The sequence below is a fragment of the Microtus oregoni genome, unplaced genomic scaffold, assembly GCF_018167655.1.
Source record: "Microtus oregoni isolate MIOR12 unplaced genomic scaffold, Mior012 000002F_ref0000024, whole genome shotgun sequence".
In the NCBI taxonomy this organism is placed as follows: Eukaryota; Metazoa; Chordata; class Mammalia; order Rodentia; family Cricetidae; genus Microtus; species Microtus oregoni.
Window position 1 is genome coordinate 56,465,598 of NW_024543061.1, and position 22,799 is coordinate 56,488,396.

The following is a 22,799-nucleotide window of genomic DNA, read 5'->3' on the forward strand; positions in this document are numbered from 1 at the left end:
TCAGTTGTAAATCTCTGCATCTGCTTCCATCTGTTTTTGGAAGAGGGGTCAAGCTTCTCTGGAGTTGTGGACTGTAGATTGGTAGTCCTTTGCTTTATGTGTGGTATCCACTTATGAATGAGTATACACTGTATTTTTCTTTCTGGATCTGGGTTACCTCACTCAGGATGGTTTTGTCTACTTCTATCCATTTGCCTGGAAATTTAAAGATGTCATTGTTTTTTTACTTCTGAGTTACTACTCCATCCACTGTGTAAATATACCACTTTTTTTTTTTAATCCATTCTTCGTTTGAGGAGCATCTAGGTTGTTTCCAGGTTCTGGCAAGAATAATGCTGCTATGAACATAGTTGAACATATGTCCTTGTGGTATTACTGAGCATCCTTTGGGTATATACCCAAAAGTGAGTGGTGTTGCTGGGTCTTGAGGTAGATTGATTTCTAATTTTCTGAGAAATCGCTGTACTGATTTTCAAAGTGACCGTACATTTGCTCTCCAACCAGCAATCAAGGAGTGTTTCCTGTACTCCACATCCTCTCCAGCATAAGCTGTCATCCGTGTTTTAGATCTTAGCCATTCTAATTGGTATAATAAGATGGTATCTCAGAGTTTTGATTTGCATTTTCCTGATGACTAGGGATGTTAGCATTTCCTTGAGTGCCTTTCGGCCATTGGAGATTTTTCTGTTGAATTCTGTGTTTAGATCTGTACCCCATTTATTAATTGGATTATTTGGTAGTTTGATGTCAAGTTTCTTGAGTTCTTTGTATATTTTGGAGATCAGCCCTCTGTCCGATGTGGAGTTGGTGAAGATCTTTTCCATTCTGTAGGCTGTCATTTTGTCTTGTTGACTATATCCTTTGCTTTATAGAAGCTTTTCAGTTTCAGGAGGTCCCATCATTAATTGTTGCTCTCAGTGTCTGTGCTACTGCTGTTATATTTAGGAAGTGTTCTCTTGTGCCAATGCATTCAAAGCTGCTTCTCACTTTCTCTTCTTTGTGGTTCAGTGTGGATGGATTTATGTTGAGGTCTTTGATCCATTTGGACTTGAATTTTGTGCATAGTGATAGATATGGGCCTATTTGGATTCTTCCACATGTCAACATCCAGTTATACCAGCACCGTTTGTTGAAGCTGCTTTCTTTTTTCCACTTTATATTTTTAGCTTCTTTGTCAAAAATCAGGTGTTCATAGGTGTGTGGGTTAATATCAAGGTCTTCAGTTTGATTCCATTGGTCCACCTGTCTGTTTTTATGCCAATGCCAAGCTGATTTCATTAATGTAACTCTATCATAGAGCTTGAAGTCAGGGATGGTGATGCCTCCAGATGTTCCTTTATTGTAGAGGGTTGTTTTGGCTATCCTGGGTTTTTTTTTTTTTCATATGAAATTTAATATTGTTCTTTCAAGATTTGAAAAATTGTGCTGGGATTTTGATGGGTATTGCATTGAATCTGTAGATTGCTTTTGGTAAGATTGTCATTTTTACTATGTTAGTCTATCCATGAGCATGAGAGATCTTTCCATTTTCTGATATCGTCTTCAGTTTTGTTCTTCAAAGACTTAAAGTTCTTGTCATATAGGTCTTTTATTTGATTGGTTAGAGTTACCATATGATATTTTATATTGTTTGTGGCTATTGTGAATGGTGATATTTCTCTGATTTCTTTCTCAACCCCTTTATTATTCGTATATAGTATATAGGAGGGCTCCTGATTTTTTTTTTTTAGTTAATCTTATAGCATTACTGAAGGTATTTATCAGCTATAGGAGTTCCCTCATAGAATTTTTGGGATCACATATATACTATTGTATCATCAGCAAATAGCAAAAGTTTGACTTTTTTCTTTCCAATTTGTGTGCCCTTGATCTCCTTTTGTTGTCTTATTGCTGTAACTAGAACTTCGGGTACTATATTAAATAACTATGAAGAGAGTGGACAGCCTTATCTTGTTCCTAATTTTAGTGGAATCTCTTTGAGTTTCTCTCTATTTAGTTTGATGTTGGCTGTTGGCTTGCTGTATATTGCCTTTATTATGTTTAGGAATGTTTCTTATATCCCTGTTCTCCCCAAGACCTTTATCATGAAGGGGTGTTGCATTCTGTCGAAGGCTTTTTCCAGCATCTAATGAGATGATCATGTGGTTTTTTATTTCAGTTGTTTATATGGTGGATTACATTGACCGATTTTCATGTTGACCTGTATCCCTGCATCTCTGGAATGAAGCCAACTTGATCAAGATGGCTGATGTTTCTGATGTGTTCTTGGATTTGGTTTGCCAGTATTTTATTGAGTGTTTTTTTGCATCAATGTTCATGAGGGAGATTGGTCTATAATTCTCTTTCTTGGCTGTCTTTGTGTGGTTTGGGTATCAGGATAATTGTAGCCTCATAAAAAGAGTTTGACAATGTTCCTTCTGCTTCTATTGTGTGGAACAATTTGAGGAGTATCAGTATAGCTCTGCTTTGAAATTTCTGGTAGAATTCTGCACGGAAACAATTTGGCCCTGGGCCTTTTTGGTTGGGAGGCTTTTGATGATTGTTTCTATTTCCTTTTGGGTTATAGATCTATTTAATTTGTTTATTTGGTCTTGATTTAATTTGGCATGTAGAACTTGTCCAGAAAATTCTCAATTTCCTTTAACATTTCTAGTTTTGTGGAGTACAGATTTTGAAGTGTGACCTGGATTCTCTGGATCTCCTCCATGGTGTTATAGTCCCTCTTTCATCTCTGATTTTGTTATTTGGATATTCTGTCTCTTATTTGGATAAAGGTTTGTCACTCTTGTTGATTTTTCTTGAAGAACCTGTGTTTTTTCTCATTGATCTTTTGTATTGTTTTCTTTGTTTCTATTTTATTGCTTTCAGCCCTCAATTTGATTATTTCCCACCATCTGCTTCTTCTGGATGAGTATGCTTCTTTTTGTTCTATAGCTTTCAAGTGTTCTGTTACCTTGCTAGTGTGGAATTTTTCCAGTTTTTTTTTCAGTTCATCTTATTATTTTTTCTTTTTTAAAAAATTGTTTTTATTGAACTATATATTTTTCTCTGCTCCTCTCCCCCCCCCCTTTCTGTCCTCTCCCATGATCCCCATGCTCCCAATTTACTCAGGAGATCTTGTCTTTTTCTACTTCCCATGTAGATTAGGTCCATGTATGTCTGTCTCTCTTAGGGTCCTCTTTGTTGTCTATGTTCTCTGGATTGTGAATTGTATGCTGGTTTTTCTTTGCTTTGTCTAAAAGCCACTTAAGAGTGAGTACATATATTTGTCTTGCTGGGTCTTGAGTTACCTCACTCAATATGATGTTTTCTAGATCCATCTATTTGCCTGCAAATTTCAAGATGACATTATTTTTTTCCACTGTGTAGTACTCCATTGTGTAAATGCACCACATTTTCCTTATCCATTCTTTGATCGAGGGGCATTTAGGTTGTTTCCAGGTTCTGGCGATGACAAACAAAGCTTCTATGAACATATTTGAGCACATGTTCTTGTGGTACGATTGAGCATCCTTTGGGTATATACCCAAAAGTGGTATTGCTGGGTCTTGAGGAAGGTTGTAATTTTCTGAGAAATCGCTATACTGATTTCCAATGCAACTGTACCATTTGCACTCCCACCAGCAATGGAGGGGCGTTCCAGCTTCTTTATGTAGGCATTTAGTGCTATGAACTTTCCTCTTAGCACTGCTTTCATTATGTCCCAAAAGTTTGAGTATGTTAAGCAGTTATTTTCATTGAATTAGGAAGTATTTGATCTCTTCCTTTGTTTCTTCCTTGATGCAGTGGTGATTTAGGTGGACAGTGTTCCGTTTCCATGTGTTTGTGTGCTTTCTGACATTTGTTTTACTGTTGAATTCTGGTTTTAAGCTGTGGTGATCCAGAAGACTGGTTGCTGAGTGTGGTTTGGGAAGGTAGCAGTCAGATTTGAAAACTCTTCTTTGTGTGCTCTTGCACTGTAGCCAGTCTGCTGTCACCTGTCTGGTAGAACAGGCAACCTTTGGTAGTCTCTACTCTGACTAAGGAAATCTCTGGTCTTTTCCAGAAGACTGTCAAGTGTTTATCTTAGCTCCCTGGGCTTTGTAGTTGTTTTGAGATAGGCTCTCGCTATGTAGCTTTGACTATCCTGTGGAACTCACTGTGTAGGCCAGGCTGGCCTCTACCTCAGAGATCTGCCTGCCTCTGCCTCTCAAGTGCTGGGATAAAGGCTTGGTCTACTATACCCGGCCTTCTACTTTTGTAACCATTCTGAACTTGACTGCTACCATGTGTTAGAGCTTGCCAGTCCTGTTCTTCACTGCAGGTTGGACTGTTGTGCCAGGTTGTTTTTGTGCCTTCAAAGTTCCAATTTGTGGATGATTACAATATATTATAGTCATTTTGTGTTGTTTTGTTGAGACTGGGTGTCATTTCTCTGGACCAAACTATTATCCAATTTATAGTCCCTAACTCAGACCAAGTGTTGGGATTACAGGTGTGTCCCATCATGTCTTGCTCCACTGCTGTCCTGAGTGGCATTCCTCAAAGAATCACCAAACCTGGTGTTGTGGTATGCCTATCCTCTCAGCCACTTGAGTCCAGGAGTTCAGAGTCAGCTGAGGCAATAGAGAACAAAACTTTGTCTCAGAAAATAAAAAGAACTACCCAACTGTTTAGATATGGAATATCTTGTCTGGAAGAGTCCCAGGACTACCCACCCTAACACCTGGAGACTGGCTAGAGTCATGGTGTTATAGTATTTTAGCATACAGCTAGACTCCAGACCAAGGCTGTTACACTGGCTTAGGAAGGATATACAGCCAGGTAGGGTGAGCAGGAGTCCAGAGGGCTGCTTCTACCCCTGCAGAGAAGCACACAACACTTTTTCTCACCGGAGGTACCAGGTCAGGTGCAGTGTGGGGCCAGAGCAGCTTCTGCCTGTGACCCGCCTTCCAGACCCAACAGAAAATAGACTTAATATCAACCACACCATGACACAGTTGACACAGTGAGAAATTCTTACGTCAGTGTAGGGACTCGGACTATACCAGCAGTTTCTAGAAGCCAAAGGCTGTTCTTAGGTTAGCCGAGAGGTATCAGTCTCAGACCTGACTCCTTTCCATGGCCTTACTTGCTCTCTGTGCTCCATCCCTGCCTGCTAATAATGAAGCCCAGGGCCTCTGAATGCCACGGGCACTCCATGAGCTTCGTCTTCAAGCCTCCATTCTTTTCCTTTTCTTTTCAAATCAGCCTTCTAGCAAGCTGCTAAGCACTGTCTGCTTTGGGATATGTTTCCTTGGAAATCTGGGGAAATTTTCATGTTTCCTAGAAAAGTCCAGGTAGCTTTCAATTTCTGATCTTGGTGGACTCTGATTCTGATGGTGAGATTGCTGTCCCTTTCATCAGATTCTGGGGACGGGATAGGTGGGCCTAGCCAACTCCCCTGCTTTTGTGGAGGTAACAGGTGAAGATACAAACTTGCTTCGTATCAGGAGTGGGGATTTTCAGCAGCCTGCCAGCCCCATCGCTCTCCTCTGGTCCACTGTCCCTACCATGGAGAAGACCAGGTGCTGGACTGTCTGCACTTTGCTCTTTGCCTTCCTGGCTTAACCACAGTGCCAGCTCTCCTAACCCTAAGCCATTGCTTTTGCCAACACTGTCAATGTGGACATGCTCAGGGATATAGTCTTTGGGCTTTAGGACTGTGAGAAATAGGAGGAGACAGGCATATTCTAATTAGTGTTTTTGGGTGGCGTGGACAGAGCAAGTTGTGGGTCCGCTTGCCTCCCTGAGCTTAGGTCTCCCATTTTCCTCCTGGCTTGTAAAATGTTCCTCTCACAAGTTTAGGCTAAGATGGAGCATAGTCACTGATCCTACTTTCTATGTTTCCTCACCTCATGTGTTCCTCAGGTTCTTACTGTGGGACGTGAGAGGCTCTACCCAAAAGTTAATTCCAAAGGGTTCTTTACCAAAGGGAGGGCCGCAAGGTAAACCAGGCAGGCCAGTAGCAGCACTGCTGGTCCGGGATCAATTCAATCAGCTCAGAATCAGATCTGCTGGTCCACTTTGGCTGGTGAGGGAAATTTCTTATGTGTGTGTTTCTTTTTTCTACAAGGTGTTATTTGTAGTCAGTCTGGCATTAGCCTGGCATCTTCCTCTTCAGCATCTCAAGTGCCCGACCCATGTGTTCTTATGTAAATTTTAAAATATTCTTTTCCAATAAAGCTGCTATAGAAAAGCATTTCTGAGCCTTTGGTAAAGGGATATTTTACCTTCTTCAGGCAGTGCACGCCTGCAGTCTGCTGGCCCCACAGTATGCGCTGTTCTGCAGTCTCCAGAAAACCTGGCGTGAGCGTTAGAGCTGACACTAAGGTGGCCTGGTGAGCACTGGTAGCATGGTTCCCAGTCCAGCAGGCCTGCCCACACCTCACCTCTCTGCCCTTTCTTTCTGGCCCATTGTCTGCCATGCAGCATGATCTTCTAGTCTCCTCCTCCTCCCCAGCACTCAGCCTGCACTTGGAAGGTCTCATTGGTGGGATGTTCCCAGTCCTTTTTAGACCTTAATAAGAGCTGTACTCTGGGGAGCCTGAATAAGACTGAACTGAATAGCTTACACTGCGCCCAGTCATTTATGAGTAACATCAATGTACTGTTAACTACAGTGGAAACGTTGTAGAAACCAGTGTATTGTTTCTCAGCAGACACATTGTAGAAACCAGTGTATTGTTTCACAGTAGACACATTGTAGAAACCAGTGTATTGTTTCTCAGCAGACACATTGTAGAAACCAGTGTATTGTTTCACAGCAGACACATTGTAGAAACCAGTGTATTGTTTCTCAGCAGACACATTGTAGAAACCAGTGTATTGTTTCTCAGCAGACACATTGTAGAAACCAGTGTATTGTTTCTCAGCAGACACATTGTAGAAACCAGTGTATTGTTTCTCAGCAGACACATTGTAGAAACCAGTGTATTGTTTCTCAGCAGACACATTGTAGAAACCAGTGTATTGTTTCTCAGCAGACACATTGTAGAAACCAGTGTATTGTTTCTCAGCAGACACATTGTAGAAACCAATGTATTGTTTCTCAGCAGACACATTGTAGAAACCAGTGTATTGTTTCTCAGCAGACACATTGTAGAAACCAGTGTATTGTTTCACAGTAGAAAAGTTGGAAAGTGCAGGTGCTAAAATAAGGAAAACACATGATGGCCTAGATTCCACCAGTCTACTGTTGGTCTCACCAGCTTTTAAAGTTTTCACCCCTCTATATATTGAGATATTGAGTTTATTCTCCACTTCCTCTTTCCACCCTCCTCCTTTTTTTTTTTTTTTTTTGAGACAGGTTATCTCTGAAGCTTTGGACCTGTCCTGGAACTAGCTCTTGTAGACCAGGCTGGCCTTGAACTCACAGAGCTCTGAGTGCTGGGACTAAAGGCGTGCACCACCAATGCCCAGCTCTCCACCCTCTCTTTTTTTATTGGTATTTATTGAGCTCTACATTTTTCTCTGCTCCCTCCCTGCCTCTCCTCTTCCCTCTTTAACCCTCCTCTAAGGTCCCCAAGCTCCCAATTTACTCAGGAGATCTTGTCTTTTTTTTTTTTTTTTTTTTTTTTTGGTTTTTCGAGACAGGGTTTCTCTGTGGTTTTGGAGCCTGTCCTGGAACTAGCTCTTGTAGACCAGGCTGGTCTCGAACTCACAGAGATCCGCCTGCCTCTGCCTCCCGAGTGCTGGGATTAAAGGCGTGCGCCACCACCGCCCGGCAGATCTTGTCTTTTTCTACTTTCTACTTCCCATGTAGATTAAATCTATGTGAGTCTCGGTGTCCTCATTGTTGTCTAAGTTCTCTGGGATTGTGGTTTGTAGGCTGGCTTTCTTTGCTTTATGTTTAAAAACCACCTATGAGTGAGTATATGTGATAATTGTCTTTCTGTGTCTGGGTTACCTCACTCAAAATAATGTTTTCTAGGGATGGAGAGGTGGATCAGAGGTTAAGAGTACTGGCTGTTCTTCCAGAGGTCCTGAGTTCAATTCCCAGCAACCACATGGTGGCTCACAACTGTAACATGAGGGCCGGGCTCGTTGGGGCTTCTGTCCTGTCTGGTCCCCCAGCCATTTAGTCCCAGAGAAAAATCACACAAGAGAGTCTACATTAATTATAAACTGATTGGCCCATTAGCTCAATCTTATTATTAGCTCTTGTAGCTTATATTAACCCATTATTCTTATCTATGTTAGTCACATGGCTCAATACCTTTCAGCCAGGCAGGTTACATCTTGCTTCTCGGTGGTCTGGGCAGGAATGGGAGAGGAATCGGCTTCCTCCTTTCCAGCATTCTCCTGTTCTCATTGCCCTGCCTCTACTTCCTGCCTGGCCAGTGTTTATTCAAAATATGATTGACAGAATACAGACAATTCTCCCGCACCACACAACCATCTATAATGAGATCTGTTGCCCTCTCCTGGTATGCAGGCAGAACAACGTATACACAGTAAATAAATAATTCTTATTTTAAAAAATGTTTTCTAGCTCCATCCATTTTTCTGCAAAATTCAAGATGTCGTTATTTTTTTCTTCTGTGTAGTACTCCATTGTGTAAATGTACCTTATCCATTCTTTGGTCAAGGGACATTTAAGTTGTTTCCAGGTTCTGGCTATGACAAACAAAGCTGCTATGAACATAGTTGAACACAAGTCCTTGTGGCACAATTGAGCATCCTTTGGGTATATACCCAAAAGTGGTATTACTGGGTCTTGAGGAAGGTTGTTTTCTAATTTTCTGAGAAATCACCACACTGACATCCAAAGTGGTTGTACCAGCTTGCATTCCCACCAGCAATGCAAAAGCGTTCCCTATACCCCACAACCTGTCCAGCGTAAGTTGTCATCACTGTTTTTGATCTTGGCCATTCTTACAGTTGTAAGATGGAATCTCAGAGTTGTTTTGATTTGCATTTCTCTGATGCCTAAGGATGTTGAACATTTCCTTAAGTGTCTTCCAGTCATTTTAGATCCCTCTGTTTAGGTCTGTACTCCATTTTTTTTTATTGGATTATGTGATCTTTTGGTGTTCAATTTCTTGAGTCCTTTGTATATTTTGGAGATCAGACCTCTGTCTGATGTGGGTTTAGTGAAGATGTTTTCCCATTCTGTAGGCTGTCGTTTTGTCTTGTTTACCATGTCCTTTGCTTTAGAGAAGCTTTTCAGTTTCAGGAGGTCCCATTTATTAATTGTTTCTCTCAGTGTCTGTGCTGCTGGGGTTATATTTAGGAAGTGATCTCTTGTGCCAATGCATTCAAAGCTGTTCTCACTTTCTCTTCTTTGTGGTTCAGTGTGGATGGATTTATGTTGAGGTCTTTGATCCATTTGGACTTGAGTTTTATGCATGGTGATAGATATGGGTCTATTTTCATTCTTCTACATGTTGCTATCCAGTTATGTCAACACCACTCGTTAAATATGCTTTCTTTTTCCCATTTGATATTTTTTGCTTTTTTGTCAAAAAGCAGGTGTTCGAAGATGTGCGGATTGATATCCGGGTCTTCTATTCAGTTCCATTGGTCCTCCTGTCTCTTCTTATGTTAATACCAGGCTGTTTTCAGTACTGTAGCTCTGTAGTAGAGTTTGAAGTCAGGGATTGTGATGCCTCCAGAAGTTCTTTTATTGTTCAGGATTGTTTAGGCTATCTTGGTTTTTTGCTTCTCCATATGAAGTTAAGTACCGTTCTTTCGAGGTCTTTGAAGAATTTTGCTAAGATTTGATGGGCATTGCATTGAATCTATCCCACCCTCTTTAACCCTTCTGTAAGTGCCCCTTATCGTAGACAGTAGACAGTTCAATACTTCCAAGGATTACTAGTTTTAGCATACTAGTGTATGTTTATAATATTTTTAAACAAAATGAGATCCCGTATATGGCAAATTTTCTTTTTCTTTTTTTCTTTTTGAGACAGTATTTCTCTGTGTAAAAGCTCTGACTGTTCTGGAACTCGCTTTGTATACCAGGCCAGCCTCGAACTCACAAAGATCTGCCCGCCTGAGCCTCCCAAGTGCTGGGTTTAAAGGCATGTGCCACCACTGCCTGGTGGTATATGGCAATTTTTTTTTTTAAAGACTATTGTATGTCCTGGTTGTTGATTTTTGGTTTATGGTTTTTTGTCAACTTAACTAAAACTAGAGTTACATGGTCTTTAGAGTGGCCATTAGATTAGCCTGTAGGCAAGCCTGTTGCTGCTTTTTCTTGATTAGTCATTAATGTGGATAGTCCAGTTCATTGTGGGCAGTGCCACCCCTGGGCAGTATAAGGAAACAGTGAGCAGGCCAGTCATCAGCGTTTAGACTGTGGCCTGAGAATTGAAGCTGAAATAAGCCCTTTCTTCCTCGCATTGCTTTTGCTGATGGTGTGCATCATAGGAGCAGAGACCCTAAAACATATGCTAAAGTGAATCTAGATAGCTTAGCCTTTGCCAGGGCACGCATGTCACAGTTCTGTGGCTTTGGTACATTCACAGTTGTGTAAGCAATCTCCAGGGCACAGCCTGTGAAACAGAAATACCGTGTTGAACTCCAGTCTCCCCCTTAACTGCCAACAGTCTCTGCTTTCTCCCTTGATGAACTTAATTGTTCAGAGACCTCCCATGCATCTGTTGTGTCACTTAGCACTCATGGGGTTTTGAGTTGGGAATGTTTTCCCTTTTAAGGCTGAATAATATTCCATGATAGGTACATTCTGCTTTTGTGGGTTTTGTGCATGGATTATTATTATTATTTGTTTTGGGGGTTTTGTTGTTGTTTGCTTGCTTTTGGTTTCTCGAAACAGGGTTTGTCTGTAATAGTCCTGGAGCTCTTTTTGTAGATCAGGCTGGCCTTAAGCTCACAGAGATTAGAGTGCTGGGATCCAAGGCGTGCACTATCACACCCAACTTTTGTTAAGTCTTTTTGAGACAAGTTTTACTTTGTGGCCCTGGCTGATCTGGGACTTGCTATGTAGACCAGACTGGCCTTGACTCACAGAAATCAGCCTACTTCTGCCTTCTGAGTACTACTGATCTTTAAAGGTGTGAGTTGACTGTATGCAGTTTTATAATCTGTAGATGGAGTTTTTCTATCCTGACCACCAGTTCTCAAATAATAGACAGCAGCTTCCCAAATAACTGATTTGGAGAACTTAATATACATTATAAATGCTCAGTCAATAGCTTAGGCTTGTTCCTAACTAGCTCTTACAACTTTAATCCATTTCTATTAATCTATGCTCTGGCACTCATATCCTGTTTTGTGTGTCCAACTGGATATAGTGTTCTGCCTGGAGGCCAGAAGAGGGCGCACCAGATCTCATTATAGATGGTTCTAAACCACCTTGTGAATGCAGGAAGAGCAGCCAGTGCTGTTAACCTCTGAGCCATCTCTCCAGCCCTGGTTTTTGTTTTGTTTTGTTTTTTAGTGTTGTCAGTAGTTAAGTTTGAATATATGTTGTTATGTCCACCATCCCAGAACTATCCCTTGTGCCCAGTGTACACTCTGGTTCTCCTTTTCTTTTTACTTCTATTTATATGTGTATATTATATGTGATCTGCCTGTATGTATGACTGCGCACCATATGCATGCAGTGCCTGAGGAAGCCTGTGTGTCAGGTCCCCCTGGAATTGTAATGCCATGTCAGTGTTGGGTGGGAATCAAACCCAGGTCCTCTGGAAGAGCAGCCAGAGTTCTTAACCACTGAGCTATCTCTCTAGACCGGTGATTCTCAACCTTCCTACCAATGCATCCCTTTAATGTAGTTCCTCATGTTGTGATGACATGAACCATAAAATTATTTTATTGCTACTTCATAACTAATTTTACTACTGTTAACAAATAATAATGTAAGTATATGATATATTGGATGTATGATGATGTGACCCCCCCAAAAAGGGTCATGACCCACAGGTTGAGAATCACTGCTCTAGACCTCTGTTTTGTTTTTTTGAGACAGGTTTTCTCTGTGAAGCCCTGACTGACCTGGAACTCACTGTAGACCAGGCTGGCCTTAAGCACACAGAGATCCCCTTGCCTCTGCCTCCCTAGTGCTGGGGTTAAAGTTGTTCGCCTCCACCATCCAGCCGTTTTTCTTTAAGTCAAGATCTCGTGTCTAAGCTAGCTTCAAATTTGTTATGTTGCTAAGGATGACCTTCAATTTCTGATCCTCCTGGCTCTTCTGAGTGCTGGGACTCTAGGCATGTACCCCAACATCTGATTTATTCTGTGCTGGGAGTGGAACTCATGTCTTAGAACATGCTAGGCAAGCATCCTACAAACAGAGCTAAATCCCCAGTGTCATAAGAGTGATAAGATTTCAGACGTGTGCCACCATGCCCGGCATCACGTATATTGTCTGACGCCACACTGTCTCGGGCTGACTGTAACAGCTTCATGAAGCAGTAGGTGGTGTTCTCTCCACGTTAACAGGTGAATCAGCAAGGATAGGGAGGAGGGCTTTGTGACCTGGCCTGAGCCCAGTCAGACATCTTTTAACTCCCAGAGCTCTGGGAGGATGGGGAGAGTGGGTTTTCCTAACATGTTTTCCCAATTGTGAAACTTATATCTCACATATTTAACATAAATCAAGAGCTTATCCATGTAGACGGGTTTTTGGAAGATATTTTCTGTGTATGAATGCTTACTTGCATATATTTTTATGCACCACACACATCCAGTGATGAAAGAAACCAGAGGAGGGGGGCATCAGATTCAGATAGTTATTAGCTAAGATATGGGTGCTGGCAACAGAGACTGACTCCTACAAAAATAGCAAGTGCTAGTAACCACTAAACATTTCTCCAGCCCCTAATATAGAAACATTTGGAATCGTTTTTCTTCTGAAGAGCTAGTCTTGGGTCATTGTGGTGCGTAGAAAATCACTTTGTTTAGAATCAAGGAAAAGAGCACAGTATGTGTGGGGCTGGCATGTAGTTCTTGAGAAGCCGCTTTCCCCAAGGCGTGACTCAGCTGTTCTTTGTCTCCTCAGGTATTTTATGCATGGCGTGTGTCGCGAAGGCAGCCAGTGCCTGTTCTCACATGACTTGGCGAATAGCAAGCCATCCACCATCTGCAAATACTACCAGAAGGGCTACTGCGCCTATGGTGCACGCTGCAGGTAAGGCTGCCACGACTGTGGCTACTGAAGTGAAGCTGTGTGTGGAGAATGGTGTAACGGCGTAAATGAATGCAGACAGAGTGTAAAAATATATATATATAGCTTTAATGTAGAAATAGACTTACAGAACCACCGTTCCCGCGGAGACCAGGAAAGCAGAAGCGAGAGCTCGGAGCTTGCTCGCCAAATTTATAGGCAGACATTAGCCCGAGGCGAACACGCCCCTTAAGGGGCGGGACTTATCCCTACATCTCCCCTTTTTGTCTAAATAAGACAGAACTAAACCAAATACAACTACATACAATAACAACAAATAATAAATACAACAAACAATATTGAGAACAAAAGCTTTGCTAAACATTCTATCTCAAGAAGTCCAAATAATGTAAAGAGTAACTACAATTATATAATCTTCAACTCAGTCAAAGATCTGAGAAGGGAATAAACACTACTCAACAAACGAGAAATATCCAAAATGTGCAACAATTGACAGAGACAACTGACTACCTGGGCAATCACCCAAAGTCTCGTTTGCAACGTTGAGTCAACCAATTTTGGCTAAGGCCTAACATAACTGACATACCATTATTAAAGGCAAGGAACTTTTCAAAACTATCTTACCCTGTCTTGGCAGGATATGACAGTCCTGTTTTATCCATTGATGCACGCTCTGTATCTGTGTCAGTGGTTGAGGTATGGGCATTTCTTTGCCCAAAGGCCAGTTCTGCCAAATAGAAAGGCTCCAGATGGAGTGTTTTTGGTGCTCAACATTCTCTCGGGAATAGAGCGGTGTTGCCAGGAGCAATTGTGTCTCACTATCACGAAACTCTGAGTTAGATTAAAGGCCATTTTCTACAGCTCTTTGAAGAGGTTGAAGATTATCTATCTATACTGAGTATAATCTCTATATATCTAAAGAACCTGATTAGTCTAATTATAAATGACAAACTTAGATGACAATTAATCTATATAATTCTCAATATCTATCTAACTTAAAGACTAAGACAATAAACGACTGTGAAACAAATGAGGACAATGACCTCCAAATATAAACAATGTACAAATATACATTGCAGTAGGTAAATATATATCAATACACAAATATTATATAAGTATCTTAATCAGAGGTAGAAATGTACACTGCAATATGGTAAATATATACAATATATATATCAATACAATATATGTCAATACATAAAAATGTTTTAAACAGAGGTAGAAACATGCATGCGTACAATAGTCCATATAATTTAACTTTGTTTCATTATACAAGAATTGATACCAATATATTTGTCTAAAAGCAGTAACTCACAATTATAAATCTATTATCCCATCATTCCTTCTTTTTTTTTTTTTTCAAAATGATCCTTGAGCTTATAAAATTCCTCTCCCAACCCTCAATCATATACTAATTATAATCAACCCCTAAATGATGTCCCTAAACCCAAGGGCAAACTTTACTGGGAGAGGGGATGTCGTTCTCTAGAATTACTTCCAGCTGTCATAGGGGCGACGTTCTTTCTGGGGGATCCTGTGAAAGTAAAATGATGGTTAAATTTCAAGATAATGTCTTTTAAAATTGCAAATAGTCTCTGAGTATTTTCGTGCAGGTCTGGCCAAAATGTTGTATAAGATGTGCACCATTTCAGCTAACCAAGTTGGAACTGTCTTGTGCAGCTGGTACCAAAAGCAGGTCTTGTAGTAGCGCTATCAGTATCATGACGTCATATCAACCAGGTGGAGTTGTTGTTATGGGGCCCCATCTTCTTCCTGGAAACTTCAAATGTCACTTCAGGAAAAACTCATTGTTCATTATGAAAAACTTAAACATTAATCATATAGACATATATATATATATATATTCAATGAAAGACATGATAGATATATTCAATGAAAAGTATGATAGATATGAAGAAAAGCAAAGATGTTTTCTAAACTCATATTTCTTTCTGTCCCATATCATGGCTCTTGACATGAGACAGAAACTCCAGAAACTCTGGGTTTTTCTCTTACTAACAGGCTTGGAATTGGAGAGGGACTGAGCCAGAGTCCAACTTCAAAACCAGCTTTATAAATTTAGAAATATGGTTTAATATTACTTACACAACCCATTCAGTTTTCTTGATATTTCCTATTGGGCAGGTATTTTTCCATCTGTCAGTATCCAAACTTCCAGGGTCCCTTGAATTTCTCAAAGATGAGTGTTTTCCTGTGGAGATAAGAACAGAACCCTGCCCCCATTCTATATGTTTTTCTTACCACCTGTATGAATATCATCGTTGTGGATGAGTTGTCATTTCTCCTTTCCAAGAGGTTTCTCCTCTTCAAATCGAAACTTTATTAATTTTGATGGTATCCACAATTTTTCTTCTCCTGTGGAAACAAGAGCAAAACCCCTTCCCCAACGTAGCACATCTCCTGGCTTCCACTGAGAGGTCAGCACATCTTTGAAATAAATCGGTTGATTTAGTTCAGCAGACTTTTCCATTATCCAATGTCTTTCTGCTGCTGTCGTTCCTTTCTCATTAGCGTTAAGAAAATTCAAGGTTAATAAAGCATTATGTAATCTATTTCTGGGGGTATTTTCAGTCCCTTTCTGTTTGTTCAGCATATCCTTTATAGTACGATTTGATCTTTCTATAACTGCCTGACCTGTAGGATTATTTGGTATACCTGTAATGTGTTTTATATTATAATAATCAAAAAAGCGTTTCATTTTCTTAGATACATATGCTGGACCATTATCTGTCTTTATTTGCGCAGGTATACCCATGATGGCCATAACTTCCAATAAATGTGTGATTACTGAATCAGCCTTTTCTGAGCTCAGGGCAGTAGCCCATTGAAAACCTGAATATGTGTCTATGGTGTGGTGTACATATTTTAATTTGCCAAATTCTGCAAAGTGGAACACATCCATCTGCCAGATTTCATTCCTTTGGGTGCCCTTTGGATTAGCCCCTGCAGGCAGTGGCGTTTGGTTATAGAAAGAGCAAGTAGGGCATTTCTTTACAATCTCCTTAGCTTGTTGCCATGTAATTGAAAACTCTTTCTTCAAACCTTTGCTATTAACATGATGTTTTTTATGAAATTCAGAGGCTTGTAGCACACTACCAATCAATAATTGATCAATTTCTGCATTACCTTGTGCTAGAGGACCTGGCAGACCCGTATGGGATCGGATGTGTGTTATATATATATAGGGCAAAGCCTGTTCCTGATCAAATCTTGAACCTGGAGGAACAATGAGGTTAGTTCAGTATCATCAGGTATAAATTCAGCAGTTTCAATATGTAAAATAACTCTTTCTGCGTATTGTGAATCTGTAACTATATTAATAGGTTCTTTAAAATCCCTTAGCACCATAAGAATGGCATATAATTCCGCCTTCTGGACAGAAGTATACGGACTTTGTTCCACCTTATCCAAGTCTTCTGATTTGTAACCTGCCTTCCCTGATTTATTGGCATCAGTATAGAATGTACGGGCTCCAGTTATTGGAGCATCACGGACGATTCGAGGAAGAATCCAAGAAGTTCTCTTTATGAAGTTAAGCCGCTTGCTTTTTGGATAGTTGTTATTAATGTCTCCCAAAAAATTAGCACAAGCTCTTTGCCATGGTTCATTATCTTCCCATAATTTCTTTAGTTCATCAGCAGTGAAAGGCACTATAATTTCTGCTGGGTCTATGCCTGCTAGTTGACGAAGTCTCAGCTTGCCTTTTATAATTAACTCAGAGACTTTTTCCACATAAGTTTTCAGTTTCTTACTTGGTTTATGTGGTAAAAAGATCCATTCCAAAATAATATCATCTCTCTGCATTAAAATTCCTGTAGGAGAAATTTTTGATGGTAGTATGACGAGAATACAATCGAGCTCTGGATTCACCCTGTCCACATGTGCCTGTTGTAATTTTTCCTCAATCATTGTCAGTTCCTTTTCTGCTTCAGCTGTTAATTCTCTGGGACTGTTTAAATCTTTATCACCATCCAAGGTTTTGTTCAAATGAATTATTAAATCAGGTGTTATTCCAATAGCTGGTCGTAGACTGGAAATGTCTCCTAACAGTCTTTGAAAGTCATTAAGAGTCCGTAGGCGATCTCTCCTAATTTGTGCTTTTTGTGTCTTAATTTTTTGCAAACCTATTTTATAACCTAAATAATTAACAGAATCTCCCTTCTGAATCTTTTCAGGAGCTAATTGCAATCCCCATTTAGGTAAAAGTATCTTTATTTCTTCAAACAGTCTGTTCAAGGTATCCATGTTTGAATCGGATAACAAGATGTCGTCCATGTAATGGTATACTATAGATTTGGGAAATTTCTTGCGTATTATTTGCAATGGTTGGTTCACAAAATATTGGCACAGGGAGGGGCTATTTAACATACCCTGGGGGAGAACGGTCCAGTGGTACCTCCTCGAAGGTTGAGAATTGTTGTAAGTAGGCACTGTGAATGCAAATTTTTCTCTATCTTCTTTTTGCAAAGGTATAGTGAAAAAACAATCCTTTAAATCAATAACTATGAGAGGCCATCCTTTTGGTAATAAAGAGGGCAAAGGAATTCCAGATTGCAGAGGGCCCATAGGTTGAATAACCTTGTTGATGGCCCTGAGATCTGTCACCATTCTCCATTTACCTGATTTTTTCTTAACCACAAATACAGGAGAATTCCAAGGGCTGGTAGACTCTTCTATATGTCCAGCATCTAATTGTTCTTGTACCAGCTGTTCTAAAGCCTGTAACTTTTCCTCAGCTAAAGGCCATTGCTTTGTCCATATTGGTTTCTCAGTCAACCATTTTAGAGGCAAGGCTGTTGGTATCTCTGAAGGGACATCAATTGCTTGTTCTTGTACAGCCCGAATGGCCGGTTTTCTCCGTTTGTAATATCTTTTAATATTATTCTCAGAAATATAGGCTCTAGATTTAGCAGGAATGTTAATTTCAGTATTCCATTGTTGTAATAGGTCACGACCCCATAAATTCATTGCGATATTGGCTACATATGGCTTTAATTTTCCTATTTGTCCCTCTGGCCCTATACATTCAACCCATCTCGTGCTCTGCCTTACTCGAGATAGGGTTCCAATTCCCAGGAGCTGAACATTTACATTCTGAAGAGGCCAATACGGATGCCAAGATTCTGGGGTAATGATACTTACATCAGCACCTGTGTCCAGCAGGCCAGTAATAAAAATGCCATTTACACACACTCTCAGTTTAGGTCTTTGATCATTTATAGAAGTTTGCCAAAACACACGTAACTTATCTTTCTGATCATTATTGCTTGTAACAGTAGGCATGGGGCTTCCTAATTGTCCTGATGAGGCACGTTCTCTGCAGAAACTGGATATGACTGAACCATGTTTGCCATGGGGGCCTGTGAGGCCCCCCCTCTCACGTTTCCCGGCTGTATCAGGTTGCCTTGTCTATCTCTTGTAGACCTGCATTCATTCGTCCAATGTCTGCCCTTTCCACATCTTCTACATAAACCTGAAGGCTGAGTCCTCCTATTTCTGTTATTTCTAGAAGATGCATTATTATTATTATTTCTGAAAGATGCATTATTATTATTATTATTATTATTATTATTATTATTATTTCTGAAAATCCGTTGTCTACAATTCCTTTTAATATGACCCATTTTTCCACAATTAAAACATTTGGTATTCTGGTGTCTCCTTTTACCATTGGAAATTGCTTCTTCTACCCATGCTTCAGTGCCATAATCAAATGTATCAACATTGAGTGTATGCAAGACCCATTCTTCCAACGGCGCTGATCTGAGCTTTAAAGGACCCAAAATCCTTTTGCATTCCACATTTGCATTTTCATAAGCCAAAGACTCAATCATTATACGTCTTGCTTCTGGGTCAGATATTCCTATTTGTACAGCCTTAGTTAATCTTTGTAAAAAGTCACTAAAGGGTTCTCTTTGACCCTGTTTAACTCTGACAAATGATTCCATTCTCTGTCCTGGGTCTTGTACCCTGTCCCAAGCCCTTAAGGCTGCTGTAGTACACATGGAGAGTGTGTTTTCATCCAAATTAGCTTGTTCCTGAGGATCAGAAAAGGGCCCTTCACCTAGAATTTGATCTAGGGAAATGTCAATTCCCTTCGCTTTTTCCTGCTGTTCTAAGAGTCTAGCCTCTTGCCTGAATAAGCATTTCCATTTCAATTGCGGTCCACTCTCGAGTACTGCAGAGCTCAGCTGGAGCCAGTCTGAGGGGGTTGCTCTGCTTGTCGTGGCCCAAGATCTTAGCATCTCTTTAACAAAAGAGGCTTGCATCCCAAAAGTCATGACAGCCTGTTTTATTTCCTTGAGATCATTCATACGCACAGGTTCCCATGTATCCTCCTTGATGACCCTAGGGTTTTTGGAACCAATCACCTTCTCTGTTGTTATTACTGGAAAGGCAGGTAGAGCTGTAGGTAGAGCTTTGTGGAAATTGTCCCGGAGAGACTTACCCACAGATGTAGTTAAAATTTTCCTTTCTACCCTTTGCTCTTCCTCATCAGAATTTAGAAATTCCTCAATCTTTTCAATTCTATTCACCATTGCTTTCTGCAATGTCTGAATCTCCTGTCCAGAATTATGTTCCAAAGCCTTCATTGAGGATTCTAAAATATGAAGTTTGTCCGTTAGAGATAACATCTCATCTTTGGACATAATTTTTATGGCATAAACCGTGCCTTCTTGTATTGACAATCTTTCCGTCAATCTGTCATAAGCTTTAGACAAAATCCGATTGTCACATTCAGCAGTTTTGATTCTCTCAGTTAATGTTTCATTTCCTACAGAAAGGGACTGAATCTTATGGTCCAGATCAGCTGTTCCCTCTTCCATAGTAATGAATTTCTCCTTAACATCAGCCTGAAGAACTTCAACCTGATTCTTGAGAAGATTGTTATCAGCCTGGAGAACTTCAAACTGATTCTCGAAAAGATTGTTATCAGTCTGGAGAACTTCAACCTGATTCTTGAGAAGATTGTTATCAGCCTGGAGAACTTCAAACTGATTCTTGAGAAGATTGTTGTCATTCTCAATTGTTTTTAAGCGTTCAATCTCTGCCTTAAGAATCCTGGATTCGTCTCGTAAAGACTTTATCATATTTCTATTATCAAACCATTTGGTGCCAATGAAAACTACGAATCCCAGAAGGATCCATATATGTGGGGTGATAGACACCTCTTGTAAAATCTCCCACATGGTACAATTAAAAAAATCATTAAATTCTTGAACAGTAATGTGTTCAGACATTTTATTTATAAAAGAAAATTTTTTTACCTGCAAAGATCGGTTCCTGCCAGTGGTGGTCTCTGTGTTTTTGGAGCCTGTCCTAGAACTAGCTCTTGTAGACCAGGCTGGCCTTGAACTCACAGAGATCCGCCTGTCTCTGCCTCCCAAGTGCTGGGATAGAAGGCGTGCACTACCAAGGCCTGGCAGGCCTCAAACTCACAGAGATCTGCCTGCCTCTGCTTCCCAAGTGCTGGGATTAAAGGCGTGCTCTACCACTGCCTGGCCGGCCTCAAACTTATGATCCTCCTGCCTCTGCCTCCTTCAGCAAATCCTACCGGCGTGGGCCACCACAACCGGCCAAGTCACTTTGTAACAGACCAAATCTGACGCTGTGGCAGCTTTTGTTGCAAAACCGCAAGTACTTGAGCTTCAGGCAGTGGGGTTCAGGCAGTGGGGTTCCGCTGCAAAACTTAGCCAAGGCAGGCAGAATGGGCCTGTGTCGCCGAGTGTGTCTCGGACTCGGCACTGGGGCCGGAGTCACGAACTGAAAAACAGCACCGGGGAGGGTGCTGTGTTAGCTAGCGGGCTACCCGCTTGAGTCGGGGGCAAAATAGCCCGACGTTGGACGCCAAAATGTAACGGCGTAAATGAATGCAGACAGAGTGTAAAAATATATATATATAGCTTTAATGTAGAAATAGACTTACAGAACCACCGTTCCCGCGGAGACCAGGAAAGCAGAAGCGAGAGCTCGGAGCTTGCTCGCCAAATTTATAGGCAGACATTAGCCCGAGGCGAACACGCCCCTTAAGGGGCGGGACTTATCCCTACAGAATGGGGCTTGTGATTGGTTTTGTTGGCAGTTTTATGCCTCCCAGGCTGACTTCAAACTTGCTATGTAGCCAAGGCTGGCTTTGAGCTTCTGCTCTAACCGTAGTGGTGGGAACACAGGTGTATGCCATATACATACTTCCTGAGCGTGGTCTTAATGAGGGGAAGTTTTAAAATTGTACTTAGAATATTAATAATTGGTATTTTTCTTTTAAACCCTATATAACACACCATAGACTTTCCCATTGCCACCAGTGTTGGCGGGGGGGCCATTTCTTGGTTCCTGGCTGCTCAGCCCCAAAATAATCACACAGAAACTATATTATTGAAAATACTGCTTGACCTACTAGCTCTAGCTTCTTATTTGCTAACTCTTACATCTTTTTTATATACATTTTTTTATTGATATTTATTGAGCTCTACATTTTTCTCTGCTCCCATTCCTGCCTCTCCCCTCCCTCCTTCAATCCTCTCCCAAGGTCCCCATGCTCCCAATTTACTCAGGAGATCTTGTCTTTTTCTACCAAAACAAACAAACAAAACAAAATAGCTCTTACATCTTAATTTAAGCCATCTCCGTTAATCTGTGCATCACCACAAGGTCATGGCCTACCAGCAAAGCTTCAGCACGTCCGTCTCCAGCAGCAGCTCCATGGCTTCTCCTCAGACTCTGCCTCCTTTCTCCCAGCATTGAGTTTTGTTTTCCCCACCTAGCTCTTTCTGCCCTGCTCTGCTATGGGCTCAAAGCAGTCCTTTATTAACCAATGGTATTCACAGCATACAGAGGAGACTCCCAACACACCAGCCCATCTCCTCATCGGGGGTTTTTTGTGTCATAAGGTGGCGTGCCATTTATTTTAAAGCCATTTCCAGTTCATGCTTGAGTGATTCTGGTGTGGAGGCTAATGGCATTCATGCACACACAGCCCATGTTGCTCTGGGCGGGACAACACTGAGATGCTCCATGCTTTGAAGAACAGACCTCAGTTAGTCCTTGCTGTGTGCAGAACTCTAGAGCTTGAGTCAGCCACCGGCTATTCCCCAACCCATCCACCCACTCCAGTCAGTATATCCTGGAGTTCCTACCCAAAACGCCTCCTGGTAGTGTAAGTGTCAGAGGCTCTCTTTAGATGACCTGGACAGTGGGTGGATTCTTGTCAGTCTTACTGGGACACTTAGCTGTGGGTATAAGTAGCAGGTTAAATGACTCCAAAAGACTTTTCTGGTTAAGAGTAAAGAAATAGACCCTGTCCACCTCAGTGAGTCCAGTTGTTGGTGGCTGGGAGTATAGGTAGTGTTTGGGGGGGGGGGGGGATATGTAGGTGTTTGGGCCTGCATGACCATGATACATTGTTGTGTCTTGTTCAGATATGACCATACGAAGCCCCCAGCTGCAGCAGGTGGAGCTGTAGGCCCTGCACCCCACCCTGTGCCCTCCTCAAGCTTGTCCAATCCTCACCCTTCTCCTGAGATCGCCACATCTGTTACGAGAACACATTTGCATGAACCAGGGAAGCGGGAGAAGAAGATGCTGGTGCTCAGAGACCGCAGTGAGTGAATGCAGCCTTTGCTGCCTCCGGGAAAGCAGAATGTGTGGTTTAGTGCTGCCACGC

At 41.3% G+C, this 22,799-nt stretch overlaps 1 protein-coding gene across 1 annotated transcript in view; it reads left to right on the plus strand.

Moving 5' to 3' along the window:
- The window catches only part of Mkrn2 (makorin ring finger protein 2), a 35,094-nt gene that overhangs the window by 3,465 nt on the left and 8,830 nt on the right, over positions 1-22,799 (plus strand). The window contains exons 2-3 of the mRNA XM_041645198.1: positions 12,989-13,117; positions 22,555-22,736. Coding sequence (XP_041501132.1) covers positions 12,989-13,117; positions 22,555-22,736 — 311 coding nt within the window. The remainder of the gene's footprint in view (positions 1-12,988; positions 13,118-22,554; positions 22,737-22,799) is intronic.